This window comes from the organism of the source record quoted next, unplaced genomic scaffold, assembly GCF_019419815.1.
Source record: "Pyrus x bretschneideri cultivar Hongxiangsu unplaced genomic scaffold, Pyrus_bretschneideri_v1 Contig3, whole genome shotgun sequence".
NCBI lineage: Eukaryota > Viridiplantae > Streptophyta > Magnoliopsida > Rosales > Rosaceae > Pyrus > Pyrus x bretschneideri.
The window spans coordinates 8,771,300-8,795,392 of NW_025999612.1; the positions used below are offsets into that span (position 1 = coordinate 8,771,300).

Sequence of the window (24,093 nt, forward strand, 5' to 3'; positions counted from 1 at the left end):
TGGAACTTTATCCCCAATCAACTTCATGAAGCTAGATTAATTTATACCTACGGGCAAGCAAATTAATTAGTTTCTAGTACTGGATTATATGTCACAAGAGTTACCTTCAAAAAAAAACTTCAACACCTATGGGCAAGATGAAGTTTTCACAAACTCTTTTGAAATAAAACCCATACTATGCCATCTTAATTAAAACAAAGGAAACAATCCACATCTACGGGCAAGAAGATAATCTCTTTTATTCTAATTAAGATGCCATGTTGATTGAAGTAACTTAAAACCATAGTCCCAGCATCAACTAGCTAAGCCGCTACGGCTTGCTTAGTTGACAAGACCTTGATCACCTCCAGCCTGAAACAATACAAACGTCACATGGATTAATTAGTTGTAAGTGACAAAATTATGATAACCTGATTCAAGCTTCGAGTCTTGCCAACAAATGGCCTTAATTTAATAATCTCCTTCATGACTCCCTTCAATATCCAATTAATCTCAAAAAACCTGACAACATACTTGAAAAGAGATTAATCACATATAGATCAAGTTATATAAGAACTATAATATCAATCTTCCGCCACAAGGATATCAACACGTATGAGAAAACATGATGGAGCTAATAGATTCAAAATGGAAACACTTTAAACAACACAATCGCTTTTAATTCAAAAGCCAAAATTGTGATATCACCTAAATGCTTTCTTAAGTCAAACGGGTTCCTTTCCTTTTGTACCTTTATTTCCGTAGTACAAGACTCCTAACCATTAGCATCAAAATCATGCATTAGCCTTGTAAATACCAAATTAAGTAAAGGAACAACCAAAATTCTTTTCTTCCAAAAGAAAAATCTCCAATACATGCCATACATTAGCCTTGAATAATATCTTTTCTTCTCCCCTGATGGCACATAAAAATTTGACTCATCAAAATATTGTTTAAATTTTTTAGGCATAGGAAAAACTAGCAAACTATATACAAGTTTGAAAACTTATGCTTATCAATTTTAGTCATATGCTTTGAATGAAATACATACATATGTTCACCACTTCTTTATAAACATATATATAATCACATGACCAACCATAATTCTCATATAAATAGATAAAATACAAACGAGAATTGTCACATAATTACTACAAACCTCATTCACTTGTATAATGTTCTTGTTCTTGCCACCAGATGCTTTCTGTCACTCTCAGTCAATCCACAAGTTATGCATCAATTTCATAGTTAACTAGTCATGTACAATTAGGGCATGTTTGTTTGCCCTCCTTAGCCCTCATTGGATTGGACTAGACTAACATCTAGTCTAATTCTGTGTTTGTTAGTATCAGGGATTAGCATTAGTGGGACTAGGAGGGACTCACGTTCACTAAAGCCTTCACTAAAGGGTCTTAGCGAGACCCTCCAAAAACAGCCAGACTGCTAAGACCAGCTTTGTTGGCTCCTCTAATCCTCTGTCGATCTCGCCCTTTCTGCTTTCAGACCCATGGATCTCGTCCTTCGCACATCAATAGCAACAGTGGTCTCGCACTACAGATGCAAGAAGGCAATCTCACACTGCAAAATCAGGACAGCGGTCTCAACCACATGCTCCAACTGTAGACCAAACATCTTAACCTTTCAAAGAATTTAGAAACACGAAAAAATGAAAAGAGAAATTGACGAAGTAAATCAAATCAAGGGCAGATATAGGCTTTCCTAAAGCTCATATATGTTGAAATGGAGATAAAATGCTACTAAAGCAAATGGTTGAATAAAAGAAACATCTCAACATTTCAACAACAACGATTGAAAGAACAAAGCCAGGCAGTAATAAATGGATCAGAGGGAGAAATAACCCATCAGCTTGTTTCTAGGGAATGTGAAATTTTGCAGAAAAATAGTTTTGAAGGATCTGAAATGCAAAAAAAAGATGGAGAAACGAAGAGAATATGACAGGGTCAAAGAGGGAGAAAAACAGAACAGTTTCTAGGGAGAGGGAGAGTTCTTAAGAAAATGAAAAATGTTGCATAATAAAAAAATATTAATAAGTATGTATTAAATAATGTAATATTAAAGTTTATTATTATTTTGATTTTTAGTCCAATATTGCATCAAACGCTTAACTAAGCTAGTCCAGTTGAGTCTAGTCTAAGCCAGTCCAGCTTAGTCCTTGAAGCTAGTCCAGTTCGAGACAGTCCAGTGCAACAAACGCATCCTTACATGACTATACTGAGATAGGAACGCAAACTTGTAGACAAAACTAATTTTGATTAGTCATGCAGATTCCTTATGGAATTAATTAATATGACTAAACATTACTTGAATTAATCCCCAGTACATAGTGTTTATATTCTGGACACAACAATAATTTTACCGCATGATTAGTGCTAATCTGCCAGATTTATCATATATTTATGTCTTTGCATAGGATCATCTCAAGCAATATAGGACAACTCAATCCCCTTAAAAAGAAATATGCCATATGTCATTTTGCTACATGTTTGCAAAACTTAAAATTTTAATCCATATTGATTATTTCCAACAACAACCAATGACATGGCTATTACATTCGGTCTATATATGTTTCCTACACATTATCATGTAACACAACTGATTGAAAATATTTCCATGAATTTATATTACCCATGAAAAACAGAGCAATAGACTTACTCATGTACTAGTGCCGAAACACCCAGACTATTTTGACAGAATATAGTCTCAAAAACAAGTAAAATAATTTATGCATATTTACATATGCTTCTCAGTATGCTTTTCATATGCATATAAAAATTTATCATGTTCAAAGCATATATTTTCTCTTTGTTATAATTATCAAGTTCAAAACTTAATAATCAAAACTAACCATATATGTGATCGACTATTTCGTACTTGACATATATAATGATCAACACCATTTGCTTTGGTAGAGTACTTTACCTAGCTTGCTGAGTTGAGACGCTTCATCAATATTCCTTGGCAAGGTTAGAACAAAAGTATATATTTGCATATGCTTACAAAATTGACGACGACATTAGCCGAAAGTGGTTGTATCTGTCACTAAATTTATTCAACCAAAACCATTAGCATGAAAGTCGAAATAGAAAACTTAAAGCATGCCATATTCTTTCAGTCACGATTAATTTAGTAAAGATGAACAAACTGTACCAATCTTTCTTTATGAGAACTGAATACGAGAAAGAAATCTTTAAGTGCTTGAAAACCTACCATTCAACAATTATTAGTTTACCAATTTAAGAGTGACATATCAAATAGCAGAATATGTGATTCCAAGGAGATGAGATTCCCTGCAAGTCAAGCGCATCTTTCACAAGGAGATGTGTTATGATTCCCTGCAAGGCTGCACGTGCCTTGGTAGGTGATGTCTATGACTTGTTGTCGTCCGTTGGACGATGGTGTCTCTGTGTCTCGGCATGGTTCATTGGTGTTATTAGAGCGACGATGACTTCACTTACTAGCAGCCAGCCCAAGGGGGCAGGCACAATCGTAAGCCCCGTCGGCCTCTGCTCTTTAACCAACCTCCATCTTTGATTTTTAATATTTAACTAACACTTGAATTTAGGATAAAAAAGGAACTGATCATAGAATATGTCTGCACATATCATATGTACGCCAAGGACATGGAATCACACTTGAATTTAAGACCAAGATTCAGTTTATGTACTTTGTAAAACGACTATATGTATAGTCGAACTTAATAGGTTTTAATTATATAACCAGAGGTTCTGATACCACATGTAAACTTTATGTGGTTATATAATTAAAACACAAACAAGGAGTTGGCTGGCATGATCGTGAAGCAACAGCCTTTGGATACCAAGCGGAATGATGTAGGATGCGGCAACACCAAAGTCTTTTACAAAGCACCTAGCCGGATACAACAACTTTATGGGAAGCGTTTGTTGTATATCTAGGGTTTGCAAGGACCTTAGTATTTATACTGGCTAAGGTATTAAGGTTCCGTCCATAAAGGAATCCCAAATCCCACCTTTTTATCCTATCAGTTAGGTATCATAATCACATAAAATCAAGGATTCCATCAATCTTACTTATATTACAAGACACCTAATATAAGATTGATATCTTTAGGAAATCAAATCACAATATATACATTAATGTCTAATATTACATTCCTAATATATATTGTAGATCATTTAAGGTTGATTTACATCAGAATAAATCCAACAGTACTTCCATGTCGTTGCCCGCGGATTACCGTGATTGCTTTATTAGAAATCTGCACGATGCGTTATCGTGACACACTTCTGTCAATGTTGAAGAGGCAGTTGCCTACTCTGAGCATGGTGCTACTAAATGTATTAGAATGACCATTGAAACTTGAGTTTTTAGTTTATTTTCGAAGCTGTTAGTTTCTCATTCTTGTGTTTAACTTGGTTGACACTAATTTTAGTGTACCATCTAGTTTCCAGTTGATCAGAAAGTTAACGAAGGTGATTGTGAATTTTTATTCTGCAGGAGGCCAGATTATTGCCTTGGACCTCCGTTGAGACAAATGCTTTCTTATGGTTGTACAAGACTAGAGATTGGATTTCAGAGTGCATACGAGGATGTGGCTCGGGACACCAATAGAGGTCATACTGTAGCTGCAGTGGCTGATTGTTTTTGCTTGGCAAAGGATGCTGGTTTTAAGGTCAGCCTAGTACCTTGTCATAAAACTCACTTACCTTCACCGTGGGAAAAGAACGGATTTTGGACCTTTTATATCTACAGTGTCAGGAGATTAATCTTTCATCAAAACAATTTGTGAGCCTGGAGTTATTTTTCAAATTATTGTGCTCTCCCATAATTCAGCGAGAATACTTTATCAAAATCTAGTTGGTTTTGGTGTTACCATTCACTTTGTCAAAGTTCAAGACGAAGCATGTGTTTGTATGGCTGTAACCTTTATGAATTGCAATATTAAAAGCCTTGAGGACTGTTTACATGTGCATTTTAGCTGTGTATTCTAGTCGTCCATGTTGATTACTTATGCTCACACTAATAATGTTATGCATTTTCTCTAGGTGGTTGCACACATGATGCCTGATCTTCCAAATGTAGGGGTTGAGAGAGACATGGAGAGTTTCCGGGAGTTCATTGAGAGCCCCTCGTTCAGAGCAGATGGGCTTAAAATTTATCCAACACTCGTGATCCGTGAAACTGGACTCTATGAGCTTTGGAAAACGGGCAGGTATAGAAATTACCCAACTGAGCAACTTGTGGACATTGTTGCTCGGATCCTAGCCATGGTCCCCCCTTGGACGTGTGTTTATAGAGTTCAGCGAGACATTCCAATGCCTTAGTTACTTCTTGGGTTGAGAAAGGAAATCTTCGGGAGTTAGCTTTGGCTCGGATGGAAGACTTGGACTTGAAGTGCCGTGATGTTCGAACACGTGAGGCTGGAATTCAGGTATGCGGGTAGTCATTCTTGTTTGAACATGTTTTATGCTACTGAAGCTACAAACTTAATCCCTCAAATCCCTAGAAAATTCTTTACTGAACATTTGGTGGTTCTAGGACATACATCGCAAAATTAGGCCAGACCAAGTGGAGCTTGTTCGTCGTGGTTTTATGGCAAATGAAGGATGGGAAACATTTCTTTCATATGAAGATACTCGCCAGGTATTCGTTCTTTATATGAGAGAGAGTGCTTCGTCACACGAAATGATCATTCTATTCTTGTCATGTGCAGAAGTGTTGAGCTGATGGAAGATAAACACTTAAAAAGATTATGATTGTAATATTGAGTAGAATATCTAATTTAATTTCGCTTCAGCATATATAGATGAACTGAGGATCTCACTTTTCCAGAACTTCTTGTTTCTCTGATTTGCATAGTAATTTGTGCACAGAATCTTAAGGCTTGGGTTTTCTAGTTGTTTATACTGACACTTACCATGATTTGTTTTTGTTCTTTTGTAAACAGGATATTCTAGTTGGGTTACTGCGATTAAGAAAGTGTGGCCGGAACACTACTTGTCCCGAACTCATGGAGAAGTGTTCTATTGTTCGTGAACTCCATGTTTATGGGACTGCTGTTCCAGTTCATGGGCGGGATTCTGACGAGCTGCAACACCAGGTAATATATCTTGTACATCAACTGTTTTAACTTTTATGTTACCGTAAGTGTTGAGATGAATATATTGGGGGTAATGTGCTCCATCAAACTTCAGAAAATCATGGGAGTATTCTCTCTAATAACATGTTCCCTTTTGATGGAGGAGGCCGAGTGATTGCTAGCAGGGAGCATAGATCGAAAAAGATTGCTTTTATTTCTGGAGTAGGAACTCGTCATTGCTAAAAGAAATTAGGCTACGAGCTCAAGGGCCTTACATGGTCAAACATCTCGTATGACGAGATAAAGAAAACTAGTTTTCATACAATTTTGTAACATTATCCGAAACAGGTTGTAACTTGCATTGCATAACCAGTCTGTCTGTTTTGAGATTCCAATAGTGTGTGCTATTTACTCTCTCATTTTGGTCACCTCTTTTTAATTCCATTCTCTCAACTTTGGTCTTCCCATTTTACGTAGGGTGGTGGCACACTTCACCTTGTATATTTCTCGCTCCTCTTAATTTCCGCCGGTCAGATCGAATGTATAGAAAAATATTAAATGACAGAAATTAACAGGAAGTGTGTAAGAGGTAAAAAGGAGTGTCAATATCACCACCCTTTTTAGATTGTTGTAAATGTCATCCATTGATTCACCTGTTTGGCTCACGTTCATACATGTTTGTTCGTTTGGTCTACTTTTGAGGACTTACATGGAACGGTTGACCGTCGCGTAGTGTTCTGGTGTCAATATTGCACATGAATGTTATAGTGATAATGAACTCATTTCAAAGAAGTTTTCCTCTTATTTGAGACGTAGAATAATCAATTCAAATTTAAAATGGTAAAAATAGATGAAGATATTCACAGGATGACTAAAATGAGACACATTTTGAAATAATAATTAAACTCTTCAAATTTGAGCCACTTAAACAATGTTGGAATGATATTTTCACATCACTTAAACGTCGCCGTCTCGTGTTTCATGTAAACCAGGAAGGCCACTGCCAATTTCGCAATATAAGGTGAAAGCTATTCGCTCCCATTTTCTCAACCTCTCCCGCCAAACGCCTATCGCAGCCGAATCCACCGCCACACGCTACCTTTTGTTGGATATATATCAACAATATGTGATAAAATTATTTATGCTAATAAATAATAAATATAAATAAAAAATTAACAGAGTATGAACAATGAAATAATATTAAATAGAAATATTGAAAATCGAGGCTTGCATACCATAATGTCCTTGAAACAGAAATTTCTTCTCTGCTCAGTGCTTGTAGTTCTACAGACATCTGTTTCATCATGATTCAACGATCAAGTCAGAATTCCAGCACCGGAAAAATTGACTTCTGGCGAATTTCTATGTGGTTCTCTCAGTAAGAATGTTTTGGATTATAGAAGAAGAATTGTTTGTTTTGTATTCTAAATGTCATGCAAATGGATGTATATATAATATGATTATGTCTGTTAGCAACATGTATGAGAAAGGGATGCATCTATTAGGAGACATCTTCTCATAGGAGTGTTTTCTTTTTGCGTTTTTTCACTCCAATCACTTACTATAAGGAATAAAACCTTACAAAGTGAGAAAACCTTTTAAGAATGACCGGGACAAAAAATTTCTACTCAAAATTTCCAACACCTTTCACCTGATTCGCACACACCGCGCCAACCGTTCGACAATATGCCTCAACCAAACCCCCCGCCATTATTCTTCCGTCTCCCACTTCCGCCTACATCCACCTACCTTTCTGCCGGAAGCGCTGTCACTGCTGCGACTTCACAATCGTCGCCCTCGGCGCTGCTTCCGCCCAAACCGAACACGACCCGCGAATGACAAACTACGTCCAGTTACTCTGCCGGGAAATCAACTCCACGAAAGCAGAAAACAAGACCGACCCGCCTCTGGAGAAGGTATTTTTTTGCAGCGGCACGCCATCTCTTGTGCCGCCAAAGCTCGTGAATTCCGTTTTGGAGACGTTGAGGTTGAAATTCGGGTTGAGTTCCCTGGAAATGTAGGAAATGTGTCAGTTTATGAGTTGCAAGTCGAACAAGGCACAAAATCTACGGTTTTAGTTTTGGAATGAATTTGGTCCTGAAGTTGGAGTTTTTTGTTTAAGGTATACACCAGGGTTCCCGTTGCCTTCAGAAACGCGGTCTGCTGAGTTCTATAAGATGGCGTCTAGGACGCTTTCGGATATCACTGCAAACACAATCTAACTTATTGGAAGAACAAGCCTTTCTATGCTCTCGGCCTTGGCTCCGCTAGCCTATGTCGATGGCGTGAGGTTTTCGAGACCAAAGAGGATGAAAGAGTACACAGGTTATGTGGAGAATATGGAGAATGATTTGGTGGAGTGCGGTGAGAGTCCCCGTACGGTGCAGGACATGGCCACGGATCGTCGTTATGATCCCTCTTTGAATGAAGAGAAAACATTACATTTATGTACAATTATTGCTTCGCTGAATTATATTTAACAAATTCGTACTTTGGTGGACTAGGATTCTCTCCCCTTCTCCTTTCATCTTCTTCTATCTCCTGTTCTTACATTCTCTTATTTTATCTTTCTCTTGCTATAAAAATTTAATATAAGTTGTTGACGTGACTTAACCGTAACCGTTCAAATAGGAGAGGAGGGAAGGCGAGGGAAAAAAAGAGGGAAGAGAATCCTACTCCCTCATAATGAGCTACCACTAATGTGATTCAAATTCGTTTTTTATGATAATCGAATTTAAAACATCTCACTTATAAATGAAGAAGAATATCACTAGATCGTATTACTAAGTATTTATTATAATTAGTATTATAAATAATAAATAAAACAAAAAATAATAAAAACTGAAACAAAAAAAAAAGAAGAAAAAACCGTACCGTTCAAACTTCGAAGTTAGGGGGAGGGTAAGAGGGAGACTTCCCTTTCTCTCGCATATCTCCTGGTTTTTTTTTTTGTTTTTTGGTAAAAAAACCTTCCTGATCTGTACTCTCTAGAAACTCATGTGTTATTACCATTTGTCGGACGATATGTTTTCCCGCTTGTTCAGATTGTTCTCACGCTTGGCCAATGAGAGAAAGAATCGTTCTCCACAATCTAATTTATCACTCAAAATACCAAGAATGAAGAATTAGGGTTTTGGGTTTAGTTTTGTTTACCGAACAAAATAATTCAAAAGATCAAGCGATTGTTCGATACGCTTTGTGTGCTTCTTAATTTTGTATCAATCGAATCAAATCAACATGTGATAAAGACAGATTTTCTCTCCTCCTCCTTACGTTCGTGACCAGTTGATTTTTTTTTCCCTTTGAGTTTTATTGGATTAGTTGATTCTTATTTATTTAATATAATTGTTTATTTATTACTTATAATTCGCATCATCATCCATGTCACTTAAGGTTTAAAATTTTCAACATTAGTCTTAATCAAGACCATTGAATGTCATAAAATCTAATTGCTAAAAAAGAGTGTAAAAATATTTGTCCCTTAATCTTATTCTATATGTATTTTTATATATGAATATAAATGATTATCTATTAATTTTTCAATACGGTATGATAATATCGTCGGTAATATTATCGAATACCAATATTGTACCTAAAATTTCAGTTTGCTACAATACTGTGTCATTATCAATTGGCACAAAATTAATATGGTATGGTTGTCAATCGGTGGACACAATAATTTGACAAAAAATATTCACGCTAGAGTTAGTAACTCACTCGTGATAAGTGTTGAATCAGAAACTAAAAAAGTAATTGAATTTTACTGGAAGTGTATATAAACTTTTGTAATGTGAATTAAAATTACAATGTGCTTGAGTGATTTTTCAAAATCTTGTGTATGTTATTTGAAATAAGAGTTTTCGATTATATTTTTAATTTATTCGTGCACCAATTATTTTTCTACCGATTCCAAATTCAAGAGGATTCTCTTTGGATCTTCTTTATGAGGGCTCTGAGTATCCTTAAATCGGAATTATTCATCGTAGATCGTATGGTTAGTTTTGGTCAGGTACTATTCATATTTAATTTAAAATAAAAGTATTAAAATAATTTTTAACTGTACGATATGAGATGAACAAACACGATTTAAGAATTCTCAAGATCTACACAAAAAAAATCCGAAAGAGGTCTCACAAAAAAAATCCGTGTAAGATTCTCAAAGAAGATGCTCCTCATTCCAAATTCGAATCTAGCGCAACTTTGATAGGACCCCACCTCGTAATTAGTGTCGGCGAGCAAAATACATCATACGCGGTTTCAGTTCCACGGTTTACAAATTGCCACGTACATCACATTCTTTGTGCAAAGGTTTTTTGTCTTGGCTGAAATTATTGGTCTTTGTCAGAAGTATTCGTAAGAGCCAAAAAGTATAGGTATTTGTTTCATGACTTCCATCATAACCAGATATGAATCAATGTGATAGGTACACGAAATAGTACATTATGTGTCATTATATAAATAGTGAGATATATATATTAAAAAGTTAATAACTTAAAAAATAAAATTTCTCACCACTTCTATTAAAACACGTGATGTATCACTTGTATTTTCGTCTCAATGCAAAATTTCTTCATCATAACTTGCAATTGTTTCTAATTCTAAAGTGAATTTCTCTAATTTTACTTGTTTCTCCATCAAATCAAATGAGAATAGATAAGAGGTTTGTGGAATTGACGCGAGGGGTTAGGAATGGCTGTATTCTATGAGCAAGCTCCAATCCCTTCGTCGAATAGATAAGAGGCTCGTGGAATTGACATGAGAGGTTAGGAATGGCTATATTCTATGAGCGAGCTGCAGTTCCTTTGTCTCATATTTGATATTTTTATTTTCATTGACAAAGGAGCCCAACAATAACCACGTCAGAGCAACTGAAGCATATCATTGCAACTCTTTTGTGAGCTTCCATATGCCCCAGGGTATGTTATTCTACACTCTTACTACCACATCGAATATCCTTCTAGAAATTTTCTGGAAGAAAGTATAGGGGTTTATGAGCTACATCTGACTTTTGTTTCACCTTTTTTTCTTATTAAATATGTAATTCAGATTCTGAGCGTTCATCCTTCAACACAAGACTTCAAATTTGATTTCTTCTTCAACAACATTGCTGGTATAAAAAAAGGGGTAAGTTATTGATCTATACGCCATTAAGTTGAATTTGGTTGCAAGTCTAATCAATATTATTTGGTGTTTTATTTTAATAATTTAGCAAGCAAACGAGTTATATTCATTGTGCTTTTGTTGTTTTCGTATCATATTCGTCATTTTAACAGGTAATGTTGTGTCAAATCTATTGTCTTAATGAATTCTTAACAAGTGACCCAATAACGACTTAATTCGTTACCGAATCGTGTCGCCTCACTTCCATTTATTAGGTCATGCAAGAAATTAATATACCTAATATTTAAATATGGAAAACGACATCTTATCAGGCTCTTAATGGGCACCCGATAATGACCTTAGTCGTTAACAAATTGCACTAGGCGCTAGTCGGCAACAGGCATGAGCCTAGGCGATTTTTTAATTTTAATTAAATTTAGAGAATTGATATTGCGTATCACTTAGATTGACTGTTGACATTTCCATAGCCTCAATGTTCTCTTCATCAATATCTATCTGCACTAACCATAAACTAATAAACTGTGTAAATGGACAAGAATGTAGTAGCTGAGCAATATTGAGAAATCGATAAATGGAAAATACAATCTGTTTGTGGTTGTTAGTATTGAGTTTTTATAACATTATTAATATTAGCTAAAGCCCTTAAAAAACAAAACAAAACAAAAGGGAAAACCCCCTTGGACAATTAGTTGTCCCGTGCCCAGCAACCTCAAACCTCAACCATTCCTATATTCTATTTTATCTTGTTTCCATCTGACTATTCCCTATTCCTCTCATCTCTTCTAGAAACGAAGAACAAACACAACAGCTAGCCTTCTCAGGTATCCTTAAATTCTTATCCTTATCAAAAAATTTATTCAGAGAGAGTTAAGCGGTGGAATGATGTTTTCCTACTACGAGTTGAAACCTTCTTCCCTTTCTAGTGTAGCTCAGGGTATGTTTACTTAACGGAATGGAAACGAAAATGTTTCACTGGTCTTATGCAATGTAATAACTGTGAAATTAATAGATCAAACAGCAATGTAATAACTGCAGAATATTAGCTAATTTGACTCTAATGAAATGAAAACTGCAATGCAGAGTTGTATCTGCATAACTACAGAAAATTAACTGCAATGCAACGTACGTTTGGACCTTCAAGAAAGTGGTACTTCGAGAAATTATTATGCAGTGCAGGTATAGCAAAGAACCCATTTATTAGCTTGACATTTCAGATACTGAAACACCAAACCAGAAGAACACAAACATCTCTTAATATTCATGAATGCCTTCATTGTTAGAAACTTAGAAGGCCAACCAGCGTATTCCGAAATAAGCATGCACAAAGAACTTGTATCATTGAAACCCAGTTAACCACTATAGCATAAACAGTCCAATTAACGAGAAAAAAAAACACAAAATATGCCGATTAAGTTATGTAATTTAATGATCATCAAGAAATAAAGTAAGGAAATTGAGAGAAATTGAGAGAGCAGCACAATAAAACCCTAGAAAGCCCAAAATCTCCAATCCAATCACACAAAAACCCTAGTAATTGCCATGGAAGAAGAGGTGGAAGGGAATAGGAGCTTACTGAAGAGAGTGGTAATTTCTGAGGAAGAAGATGAGGGAGAGAACGGCAGCCAGAACCAGAAGCAATTTCGTTATCCCGTACTGCAATAGTGCAGTACTGCAGTATTGTGCACGTCGTCGAGTTGAAGAAGACGCCGGAGTGGAAGAAGATAAAGGCACGCGGAGGACTTGGAGGAAGAAGATGAGGGCACGCCGAAGTGGAAGAAGACGCTGGAGAGAGTGGTAATTTATGAGGAAGAAGATGAGGGAGAACTTCTTAGAGATGGCGTGCTTGTACTGCAATAGTGGAATGCGAGACAGAGTGAGGGTTTCATTATTGACTGCTGAAATTACACAAAAACTCTAAATAACGGGTGTTAATGGGTTTCGCAGGTTCACTCAAAATGATCCGTTATTTAACAGGGTGCTTAACGGGTTGACCCATTAACCACCCAACCAGTTAAACATTCACACGAATACTTATTTTAACGGGTCAGGTCAGGTCGGGTTTGAAATGCCAAGTCTACCCACGACGTAGGGTTATTTTGCAGAGTAATGGGTAGCGGTTAGAGAAGAAGGTTGCAGGTTATGTAGCAATGTAGGCATTGCACTCGAGAATAGGATTGCCACCCTTTGTTGTAAGCTATTTCCGCTGAGCTCTAATGTATATTATATGAATGAGTCTCAATGACTCTATGTATTTTATATTGTACCGCTACTGTTCTATCATCGCATGTCGATTCCAGGCGTATCTCGGGATCGGGGCGACACACTATTACAATATATATATATATTGAAAAAATAAAATGCAAAATGAAAGTTATCTATTTTCTGTAAAGCCTATAACAATTTATTGAAAAAAATGAAAGTATGCAACAAGTCTATTACAATATCTTGAAAAATAAAATGCAAAGTGAAAGTTATATATTTTATGTGTAAGCGGGTCTAGACAGGTGCCTAAGTAGGTCTAGGCACCCTTTCTTAATTTTCAAATTCCTAGGCATTAATCGGGCAGTGGCCAACCGCCTAGTGTCGCGGGGATTTTTAGAACAGTGGTTAATGTGTTGACCCAAAACCTATTTCCATGTCATTCAGTGTCTGATTAACAGGGTCTTGCAAAAAATTGTCTAGCATTTGTGTAGAGTTAAATCTACCATACCCAAGACATTCCGTTCTTCTTTTCGACGTGTGTACTTTCATTTAACAACAATTTTGTGGTACTTGTCAACAGCCACCTACAAAGAATTGAAACTTTTTGTTATCCTTAACACTGACAAAAATCCATGACATTTGGTCGAAGAATTAGATTGACTGAGTTCGTCAATCATAGATTTTTGTTCTTGAACCAAATTCTTTAATTCTGTGTTCTTGCAAAAAAGAGTCGAGAAGTAGTTTTCGGACTTTTGAAGTTTGTCCCTTTGTTCGAAAGTTAAGAACAGCAATTTAAATTTCTTAAGTAGGTTATTGAGATCTTGATTTCTTTTGGCTTGTGGTTTCGTTTTGAAAACTAAGCACATAGTTTGTAAAATACAAAAATTTATCCATTGCAATTCTTTTGTTCTTTTTCTGTTGTTTTGAAACTTGTCTATTCTGCAAACAGATTGCATGCCAAGTATCGAAGGCCAAAATGGAGTCAGCTGCATCACTATTGATTGGGAAAATTGCAGCCATTCTTGAGAACGAAGCATCTTCCATAGCGGCAGTCCGTGATGAAGTTGACAAGCTTAAGCTGGAGCTCATAAGCATGAAATCTTTCTTAATAGATGCTGAAGGCAAGGAACCACAAACAGAAGGAGTGAAAACGTGGGTTACAAGCGTCAGAGATTTGACATGCGATGCGGAAAATGCCATTGATGAGTTCCTGTATCACATATATGACAAGCAAAGTGCGACCCCATTTGCAAAATTGCTCCACAGAACCATTTACTTTCCGAAGAATCTTTGGTATAGGCGTCGAATAGCCAAAAAATTACAAAAAATCACAATAAAGATCAAAGCCATTCCAGAGAGGAATGAGAGATATGGTGTCTCTACAATAGAAGGAACAAGTTCGGACAGTGTTTCCAGATGGGTTAAGAACAAAGCCGTGTCTTCTCTTTATATTATGGAAGACGAACTAATCGGGATTGAAGACAAGAAGCAAACGTTAATGGGATTGTTGATGAATGGAGAGGAAAATGAAATGGTTGTGTCTGTGGTCGGGATGGGAGGATCAGGCAAGACAACTCTTGTTGCCAATACCTTCAACAACGAAAATGTAAAGCGACATTTTGACTGTTATGCATGGATCACTGTTTCTCAAACTTACGTGATCGAAGACTTATTCAAAAATCTGATCAGGCAATTCCACCAAGGAAGAAAGGAAGCGTTGCCTGAACATTTGAATTCCATGAGTTATGAAGAATTGTTAGACATGTTGTCGACATACTTGAAGTCTAAAAGGTACCTCGTTGTATTGGATGATGTGTGGGATATTAAACTTTGGCAAGAAATAAGGATACCACTTCTTAATAGACATCATGGAAGTCGAATCATGCTTACAACTCGAAAGAAAGACATAGCTTTCTATTCTTTTGAAGTTGAATGTCGTCCTCTTGAAATTGAGCCCTTGGAAAACAATGAAGCTTGGAATCTCTTTAGCAAGAAAGCATTCTCAACTTACGATAACAAATCTTGTCCGCCAGAGCTTGAATCATTAGCATGGAAACTTGTGGAAAAGTGTGAAGGCCTACCTCTGGCATTAGTAACTCTAGGTGGTCTAATGTCTTCCAAGAGGTCATCTTCGGAATGGAGAAGAGTATACAGCAGCTTAAATTGGCACTTGACTAACCATCCTATGCTAGAACCAATGAGCAGCATCTTGTTGCTTAGTTTCAACAATTTGCCCAACCGGTTGAAGCCCTGTTTCCTATATTGTGCCCTTTTCCCAGAAGATTATCTCATCAAAAGAAAAAGGTTGATCAGGATGTGGATAGCTGAAGGGTTTGTTGAACCAATAGATGGGGTCACACCAGAAGAAGTTGCAGAGGGCTATCTTGTGGAACTTATTGTTCGTAGCATGCTACAACTTGAAAAGGATGAAGCTGGAGACTAGAAGGATACAAGATGCATGATCTTGTGCGTGAGCTTGCTTTGTCGACATCAAAAAAGGAAAAGTTTGGTGCTGCATGTGTTGGCAGAGAAATAGTAAATAAAGCTGAAATCCGCCGATTGTCAATTCAAACGACTGAAAGAGAAATTAATTCTTGCACAGGTATGTCAGAGCTTCGTTCCTTTCTTGTCTTTGGCGCGTTAAAGAAATTGCCTTCTGGATTCAAGTTGTTGAGAGTTCTAGATGTGCAGGATGCCCCAATTGATAGATTTCCAGATGAACTAGTGTACTTGTTCAACTTAAGATACTTAAGTTTGAGGGGAACTTTAATTGAGGAGCTTCCAGAATCCATCGGACGGCTTCGCAACCTTCAAACCTTGAACATCCGTGACAGTAAGATAAAGGCACTTCCGAAAGCAATCTCCAAGTTAGTAAACCTACGCCATCTAATCATGCATTGTTACATTGTTGATTGGGCAGCCTTTAGATATGTCAATGGGACAAAAGCAAGCATCCGATCTAAGTAAATTACAGAAACTGCAAGTTTTGGATTCTGTTGAATCAGAAGGAAAGATTATTAAAGGCATCAGGAATATGACCCAACTTACATGCCTCGGTATTACAAATGTGAAAGCAAGTGACGAGATGGATCTATGTGACTCCCTTCAAAAGTTAGAGCTCCTTTGCTCTTTGTTTTTAATGGCAAGTGACGAAGAGGAGTTTCTTCGAGTTAATGCACTACGTTCGCCTCCTCCAGACCTTCAAAAGGTTTATTTGGCCGGAAAACTAGAAAAGGTACCTCTTTGGTTTGGTTTACTCCATAACCTGACAAATATGCAACTAATTTGGTCTAGACTTGAAGAAGATGTGCTGCCTCACATTAAAGCATTGCCGAATCTTGAAATGCTTGAGCTATTTAATGCATATGTTGGCGAAAAATTGTGTTTCTCCAGAGGTTTCATAAAGCTTAAGCATTTGAGGTTGAGCAACTTCCCCTTACTGAATAGTATAGCTATAGAGAAAGGGGCGATGCCAAATCTCCAGGTCTTACACATTGGGAACTGCCTGGAATTAAAGGCATTCCCGCAGGGCATTGAGTTCCTTGCTAACGTAGAACGCTTGAATCTGGTGTCTGTTCCAATGCAACTTATAGAGTCCGTAAGAGTGGGCATGGATCATCCAAAGGTTCAACATATTACTGAAATCCACCTGGAATATGAGAGAGAAAATATGTGGTGTCATGAAATCTTGCCTGGTATTCACTCTCGTAGAAGGTACGCACACTTTTATCCTTGCATAAAAATTTGATTAATGCTAGACTTATCACATTTTTTTGCATCATATTTGAACCACCTCTTTTATAAAGGTAGGGTCGATCGACATATATAGGTCTCATTTCTATTAAAGAGATGATACAAATATGGTATGAAAAATGTGGTAAAAGTAGCATTTTTGTAAAAAAAAAAAAAAAAAAAAAATTCCATAACATAATCATTTGAACTATTACATTAGAAAGCTAAAAGGTTGGTGATTTTCATACTCCTATTTTTTTCTAATGCCTCATCTTGTTTTTGTTCGTTATTGTTTTGATTTATTCAATTGTTAGGCTACGAAAAAGAGGAAGTAGTGCATCGGAGTGTAAAAATCATTTTTGCTTACAATTTGCATATCCAATCTCATACAGAAGTCTGGCAAAGACATAAAATATGCATGCATTGAGATTTTATTCGGTTACTATGTTTCTTTTATTTTGTAATATCCTTTTTGTAGAATCAAGCCTCAGAAGCACTTGTGAGATTGCAGTGAGTTCTCCTTTGTGCAAGTTGATTTTGAGGTGAATCTCCACTTTCGTTATAGTAACAAAGCTGACTATATACATGTCGAGTCATTTACCTTGAAAGGAAAAATATGTCTGTTGTTTGTGTGTTGTGTAAGTTGCAAACATTGATCGATCTTGGTTTCTTATTTGCCCTTGTGAAATTGAATAATGTCCAAGATTCAAGATTCTATTTGTGTAACTGAAACTTATATTATTGATTGTTTGCGTGTGTTTGGATGTTATAATATTGATTTAGAACTTAATTTGTCACTGATGAGAATAATGTCTAAGATTCTATTTGTGTAACCGAAACTTATATTATTGTTTGCTTGCATGTATTTTGATGTAATAATATTGGTTTGGAAATGAATCTGTCATTGATGAGATCAATACTAACTAAACCAATGATTATGACCCATTTTTCATTTTCAATATTTTTTTTATCAAGTTTCAAATATACATTGTTTTAGAGAGGCAAATTTTATGGCGGATATTTTAGCTCACTATGATTTTACCTGAGAAATTATTAGATGGTATTGTATTACCACGTCAGCCGGTGATACTTCTATTTAAATTTTAACATGTGTGCAGTTTCTTACAGTTGGATTAAAAAGCTTTTTTTAATAAATTTTTTTTTTTCAGTTTAAACAAAATTAAAAGAACTAAAAATAAGAGGCGTTTGGACACAAATGCCTAGCTTTTAAAATTTTGAGATAACCTCTTTCCTCCCCTCCCTCTTCTCTCCCATGGTGAGTGTAGTGCTGCCAGTATCCAAGCCCATCGGAAAGCAACCCCGACAGGGTAAGGGCAAACTCGAGGCCCATGGACTATCCGAAGAAGAGGCCTGGGTCCGAGCCATCGCCGAAATCGTCAGCTCCATGGTCTACCTTTCCCGGAAGGACCAAAACGTCGACATAAACGCCCTCAAGACCACCGCGTGCCGCAAGTACGGCCTCTCACGTGCGCCAAAACTGGTCGAAATGATTGCGGCTCTGTCGGAGTCGGACCGTGAAGCTCTTCTCTCCAATCTCCGGACCAAGCTGGTCTAAACCGCTTCGGGCATCGCCGTCGTGGCTGTGATGTCAAAGCCTCATCGGTGCCCCCACATTGCCACCACTGGAAATATTTGCGTGTACTGCCCCTGCGGTCCCAATTCGAACTTCGAGTACAACACTCAGTCTTACACTGGATACGAGCCTACTAGCATGTGCGCAATTCGGGCAAGGTATGGCTTTCCCTAGTTCATTGACGCATTTTATCGAACACTTAGGGAATTCAAGTTTTATGTTATTTATGATTCGTTTCAAAGTTTAACGTTTTCAGCTTGATTGTGTTCAGGTAGAGTCTTCTGGGTCCAGTCCCTCGCACAGCTCCCCGAGGGAATTGGCACTTGGTTGGTTGTCGGGCTAGTTCTTGTTGCTTGGTGTGTTGCAAGATGAATTTACAGGTAGTTTGAATGGTGTCTTTGTGGGGCCTTTGGTGTAGGCCTTGAGGCTCACAATCAAAACTAACAAAGAGCTAGGCGTGCCACTTTTATCTTTACATAACAGATTGTCGAATAGAAGTGAATTAAGTTGATTATTTGCGTTCCAACTTACTTAAACTTCTTATTATCAAAGGATTGTCACATACAGGTTAAGTCTGCATTAGATTATTTTCTTGCCTTGTAAACAAGACTTTAGTTCATAGTCTTGTATGCCCAAAATGAAGGAGTTCAAGGCCCTCTCAACAACTTTATCGATCACAGTTTGCTTTCAATGAAAACAAGTTGATTAACTTAACCAAATTCGAATACAAATGGGACTCTTAAGTAAAAACCAGTTGAAAATGACTTGAATACATTAGAAAGTGACTCTGCCGCCAAGCGATTTTTAGAACACTGCTTCTTCATGTCATTAGAAAGTGTTTTTTGACTGGTAGTGAGTTGGTCTCTGTCATCCATCACTTCAATCAATGGCTTCAATTTGCTCTAGGCTTGTCGATTGGGCTTCGGGCAAGCTTCCAATTGCTTTGGCATCTTTGGGCCTCATTATCATAAAGCCCAATGTTAAAGATTAATCCCAACAGTGTCCCTTTTAATCATTGTTAAGTCTGCAAACCGAGACATTAATAATGATTAAACAACATGCTTTAACTCTGGACTTGCACCATTTATTCAGCCATTTTCAAATAAACCTTACCCACAATTCTCAATGTTAACTAACTGCTCGTTATATAACCTCCATTTAAATTCCTTGGCTAACACTTCGAGCAATTCTTATTCTCTAAATTTCCGAACTCTCTTGCACTCTCAGCCTTTCCTTGCTTCCTGCTATCAATCTCCTTCCGTTTCTTCTTCAAAAATCAAACAATCAATAGCACCCAAACTTCGCCCTACATGTGAGTTTGGTGAAGGGATCGTTACTATACGCCACCGAAAATGTTGAGGTCGATTCAACATATTCAAGAAACTAACATGTTCAAGTTCCCGGCAATGGGGAGTCATTGCAGAGAAGAATATGTTGAGGTTGACTGAACATGAGTCGTAAAAGGAAGGCTTGTAACATTTTACATTTGTAATCAAATATCATGGCAAAAGCTTTTCCCTCTGTTTTTCTTTTGCTCAACCAACCAGAAACAAAGTACTTGTTCTCTTATAAATTAAGAAAAATCTTCAAATGTAAGATATTCAATGTTCCACAAAACTTCAAAACATGAGGCCGAATTACAAGTTTAGACGATGAACTACAACAAACTATAGACGTTGAATTACAGGTGTATGGAAGAAATAGATTGTTAGCAAATATTTCTACTTTCGTCATCCACCAGTGCCTTTATTAAGGGAATGATACGTCATGTCTGGAGCAACTTTGAAGACGATGATCAAGAATTTGGCTTTCTTGCATCATTCGTGTGCAACATACTCCTCGGTGTGACGTATAGCATGCACATCTACAAGAAAATATGTTGAACGGCAAGCTTGCGCCTGAAATCCTAGACGCTCATTTCAACGACTCCAAGTCTCTGAATTTAACATATGAAACATATAGAATAGAAATTAGAAATTCGAATTGCACTTTGTGATTTACTTACACATTTTTCATGGTGGTATGAACTATCTATAAATGAACTTGTATATAGCTTACCAGCGACTACGAGGGTTTTGTTTTCTAGCCCAACTTTTGAAATGCGCCTAAGCTCTTGGGTTCCTTTCCTCATCTCTCTGCAAATTGCAAACAAATTAGGAAAATCTTGCAACGAATCCAAATGTGAATTTTAAGTGTCCGAAAAAGTGATACCTTTGGTGCAAATACACTATCAGATAGAAAATAGGGAGCAGCATCAAAGTCAGTATGGAGATAGCCAGGTAGAATACACTTATATGTTTCTGCAAAAACAAAACAACGTGACAACATATCCTCCGTGACGCAAAAATCTTCAAAAAAGAAGGAAAAATACAGATAAAAAATGACAGACAATCCTTGCAAAACTGCAATGGAAAATAAGCCAGAAGATTGAAACTATGGCACAGTTCATTCTTTATAGCAAAATCTACTGCAATAAGAGTCTGAGACCTTACCTTTCCTCCCCTAGGAAAAAGTATCCGTTTCCCCGAGCAAGTATGAGCGTGACAAAATTGGTGCAAGAAAAACTCTAACAACAAATCAAAGTGTAAGTACAAGTATAACAAACTATAACCTACCTGAAATTGTATTAACACGAGCAAAAAGAAATACCATTAAGACGGCGGGCTGAAGGACTTTGATTAATCGGAAAACAGCTATTGGCAAGACCCTGCATTATAAAAGGGGAAAAAGTAAAAAGGATTAAACAAGGTAATGTATAAGAATCAACAATACAAACAATTATAGTGCCTTAAAGCAACCTCACATAGGTGGTGATTCCGTGCAACAGCTGCAGGATTGCATTTGGTTTTGCTTGACTTGGTATTCATCACAGCATTGCAATGTAAAGCTCCACATAAATCAGCTAAGCACTTGCTACCACTCTGCATTCATCAAATTTTTTTCAAAGAGCACAAGAGAAACCATATAACGGAAACAAAAATCATACGTACGATTAAACATATAATAGAAAAGATAGAGATCAAATATATTTATAATCATGTATTGATGTATCATGCAAGTATGCACAACTCCAGATGCTAACTACCCTTCCCAGGAGTACCAAGGTACAAAATACAGATCTTAAGAAAGGAAAGATTATCACTTGGATATTTCTTTATCTGTGTTATACAATGTGATCTTTTAGAGAAGTTTAAGCCATGTAATTGTTCTTCGTCATTTTTTAAGAAATAGTTTTATGATCTAATTTATTGCATCATGCTATGATAACTTTAAATTTGCTTAATTATTTTTTCTAAAGCACGTTTATGAAACCCCAACACAACAAGGAACTGATCAACATGGACTAAACGCAAACGCTTTTAAAAGAAAAGTTCTTTCATTTGCAGATAAGCTGAATAGAGATAATTTGAGGTTTATCAACTAGAAGAACAAAATATAAATATAACAGAGGACGCGAAGGGGGCCAGCTGAAAATGAAATTGCTTCTTGCACTAATTGGACAAGTGTTCCTAATTCCTAACATATTAAAGCAAGGAAATACAGTCCACATACTACATTCAGAAGATTGTAGTGTCTGTTGTCAAAATGTTGATCAAGAAACATTTCAGCACGGAAGCTTTTCTTACAGTATCCGCACTGCCACTCGTTTATATCCAAATGAATCTTGTGCTCTTCCTGATCTCTAAATAGATCATTGTCGGGATGAAGTCGACAGTTACTTGGAATCTCATAGTGCTCGTGTTCCACAAATGGCATCAAATACTACAAAACACAAATTAGAAGTAGCCTTAAGTAGACTATTATGCATGACACGATTTTGTAAAAGCACTCAACGTTTTGCCCATACCTTCTCAATAATTTGCCAAGCTGCCCTGCTTCTTTCTCTGGAACAGTGCACTTCATGAGCATGCTCTTGCCCTTGTTCAAGAGTTCTAACATAAAGAAACACGTTCCAAGTATATAACGCGAACCAAAAGAAAGAAATACTACATTCCCACTTGGATATGCAAGGTTGCCAAATTAATCTAAAGATTTAAGCCATATTACCTTGAAGATTCAGATTTTTCAAAATCCTGGATCAAGGGATGAAGAAAATAACATTAGCTTGGAAGGTCCAAGACCAAAATACATAATTAAATTCACAAAAAAAGTAAAATTGAGCATCATATGCACAATTTACGATATGATTCCAATACCACAAGGCATAATTTATTTTGACACAACGATATTTTAAACTATTCTAATCCACAAGGTGGAGGATTCAAACTTGGGTGTGGGGTGAGAACACTGCCGCGACGAACTGGCCTCACACGACCATTCAAAAGTCGAGACGTTTTGAAACTCGAATTAAAGGTAAATTCAAGTTAGGGTGAAGCTCTAAAACCGCTTCTGATCAAAACCTTTGCGTTTTTGTTGAATTTCGAACCTTTTAATCTAAATAAAAACATAATTCGTATATCTTGCTACTCTGCGTAAAGTTCTCACCATCAAAAACCAAACTTTGATCGGATAAAAATTATTACTTTACAAAACCCACAATCCAATACAGAAAATCGAAGCTTCCCAGCAAAACCCAACATCTAAACAAGTAAAAAAATGGATCATATGCATACATACATACATACATACATATATATAAAGATATTGAAGTACCTGGTTTGTCTGCGTAAGGGAGGAGACTTGGAGTATGCTGAAGGATAAGAAGAGAAGGATTGAAACAAACAGGTTGGTTTTCTTCATCTCCTTCAGAAACGAACGAGTTCGATTGATGTGCTTTTTCCTGGGCAAAAGCTATTAACTGGGAAAGCTTCGGGTTGGGGTGGGGGATGAAGCTGAATGAGAATATGGATCGGTTTGGTTTACTATTCTGCTCAAGAATAACCTGCTATCCAAGTTTTGAGTATTTTTACGAATTTGCATAATTAATGACACGTTTTGAGGAAAATTTATGCAAAATAGCTCTCAAATAACAAGTAAACTTTTAATAAAATGAATTACATTTTAATTGTTTTTCCTCTAAGAATAGGCTAACAAGACGAAAAAAATTTGGAATTTCGATCATCTCTGAACTTCATTGTCAAGACCTATGGAGCAAGAAATCCGGATCATTCAACAAAGAAAAAAGGAGAGACATGTCTTAACTTGTGTGAGATGAGTCAGCAGAATGAATTAATAAGGACCGTTGAATTCAATTTGAGTGGTCTGAATTTCCTGCTCTTTAGGCTTCGGACAGTGAGATCCAAAGAGAATCTCTATCCACATTTTTGTACTATATTTGTGTTTCATCTAATGTGGCAAAGTGATGTGTACAGACCATGTAATCTCTCTAGCATCTCTCTTTTTTTTTTTTCTTTTTTTTATTCAACATGAATAATATACTTCTTGA

At 36.7% G+C, this 24,093-nt stretch overlaps 2 protein-coding genes, 1 long non-coding RNA gene and 1 pseudogene across 4 annotated transcripts; 2 read left to right on the forward strand and 2 right to left on the reverse strand.

Moving 5' to 3' along the window:
* The first annotated feature begins 5,327 nt into the window (after positions 1-5,327).
* LOC103937147 (elongator complex protein 3-like) lies at positions 5,328-6,477 on the forward strand. 2 transcript variants are annotated; one of them, XM_048589345.1, is made up of 4 exons: positions 5,328-5,410; positions 5,518-5,622; positions 5,927-6,079; positions 6,225-6,477. In XM_048589345.1, the coding sequence occupies exons 1-4, from the start codon at positions 5,354-5,356 to the stop codon at positions 6,231-6,233; spliced, it is 324 nt and encodes a 107-aa protein (XP_048445302.1). In that variant the 5' UTR covers positions 5,328-5,353; the 3' UTR covers positions 6,234-6,477. The 2 variants fall into 2 exon arrangements, with proteins under 2 accessions (XP_048445302.1, XP_048445301.1); XM_048589344.1 differs by having other exon boundaries at positions 5,927-6,477.
* A 3,648-nt stretch (positions 6,478-10,125) lies between these two features.
* On the reverse strand, positions 10,126-14,307 carry LOC125479672. The gene is made up of 2 exons (XR_007260163.1): positions 12,753-14,307; positions 10,126-10,380 (listed from the first exon to the last, which is right to left on the reverse strand). It is a non-coding gene; the product is annotated as an uncharacterized LOC125479672 (long non-coding RNA).
* Positions 10,696-17,946, forward strand: LOC103937146 (annotated as a pseudogene).
* Positions 17,947-20,253: 2,307 nt separating this feature from the next.
* Positions 20,254-23,574, reverse strand: LOC103937129. Its single transcript, XM_048589343.1, has 10 exons — positions 23,361-23,574; positions 22,755-22,780; positions 22,555-22,639; positions 22,260-22,469; positions 21,506-21,628; positions 21,357-21,414; positions 21,200-21,273; positions 20,919-21,007; positions 20,766-20,842; positions 20,254-20,643 (listed from the first exon to the last, which is right to left on the reverse strand). The coding sequence occupies exons 1-10, from the start codon at positions 23,445-23,447 to the stop codon at positions 20,627-20,629; spliced, it is 846 nt and encodes a 281-aa protein (XP_048445300.1). The 5' UTR covers positions 23,448-23,574; the 3' UTR covers positions 20,254-20,626.
* Between the last annotated feature and the right edge of the window lie 519 nt (positions 23,575-24,093).

Coding starts and splice junctions, on each gene's coding strand:
- LOC103937147 (XM_048589344.1), top strand. CDS start 5,354: ATGGAAGACTTGGACTTGAAGTGCCGTGATGTTCGAACACGTGAGGCT. Junction 5,411..5,517: donor CACGTGAGGCTGGAATTCAG/GTATGCGGGTAG, acceptor TGGTGGTTCTAG/GACATACATCGCAAAATTAG. Junction 5,623..5,926: donor CATATGAAGATACTCGCCAG/GTATTCGTTCTT, acceptor TTTTGTAAACAG/GATATTCTAGTTGGGTTACT.
- LOC103937129 (XM_048589343.1), bottom strand. CDS start 23,447: ATGAAGAAAACCAACCTGTTTGTTTCAATCCTTCTCTTCTTATCCTTC. Junction 22,640..22,754: donor GAAAAATCTGAATCTTCAAG/GTAATATGGCTT, acceptor TCTTTATGTTAG/AACTCTTGAACAAGGGCAAG. Junction 21,415..21,505: donor GGAATCACCACCTATGTGAG/GTTGCTTTAAGG, acceptor TTTATAATGCAG/GGTCTTGCCAATAGCTGTTT.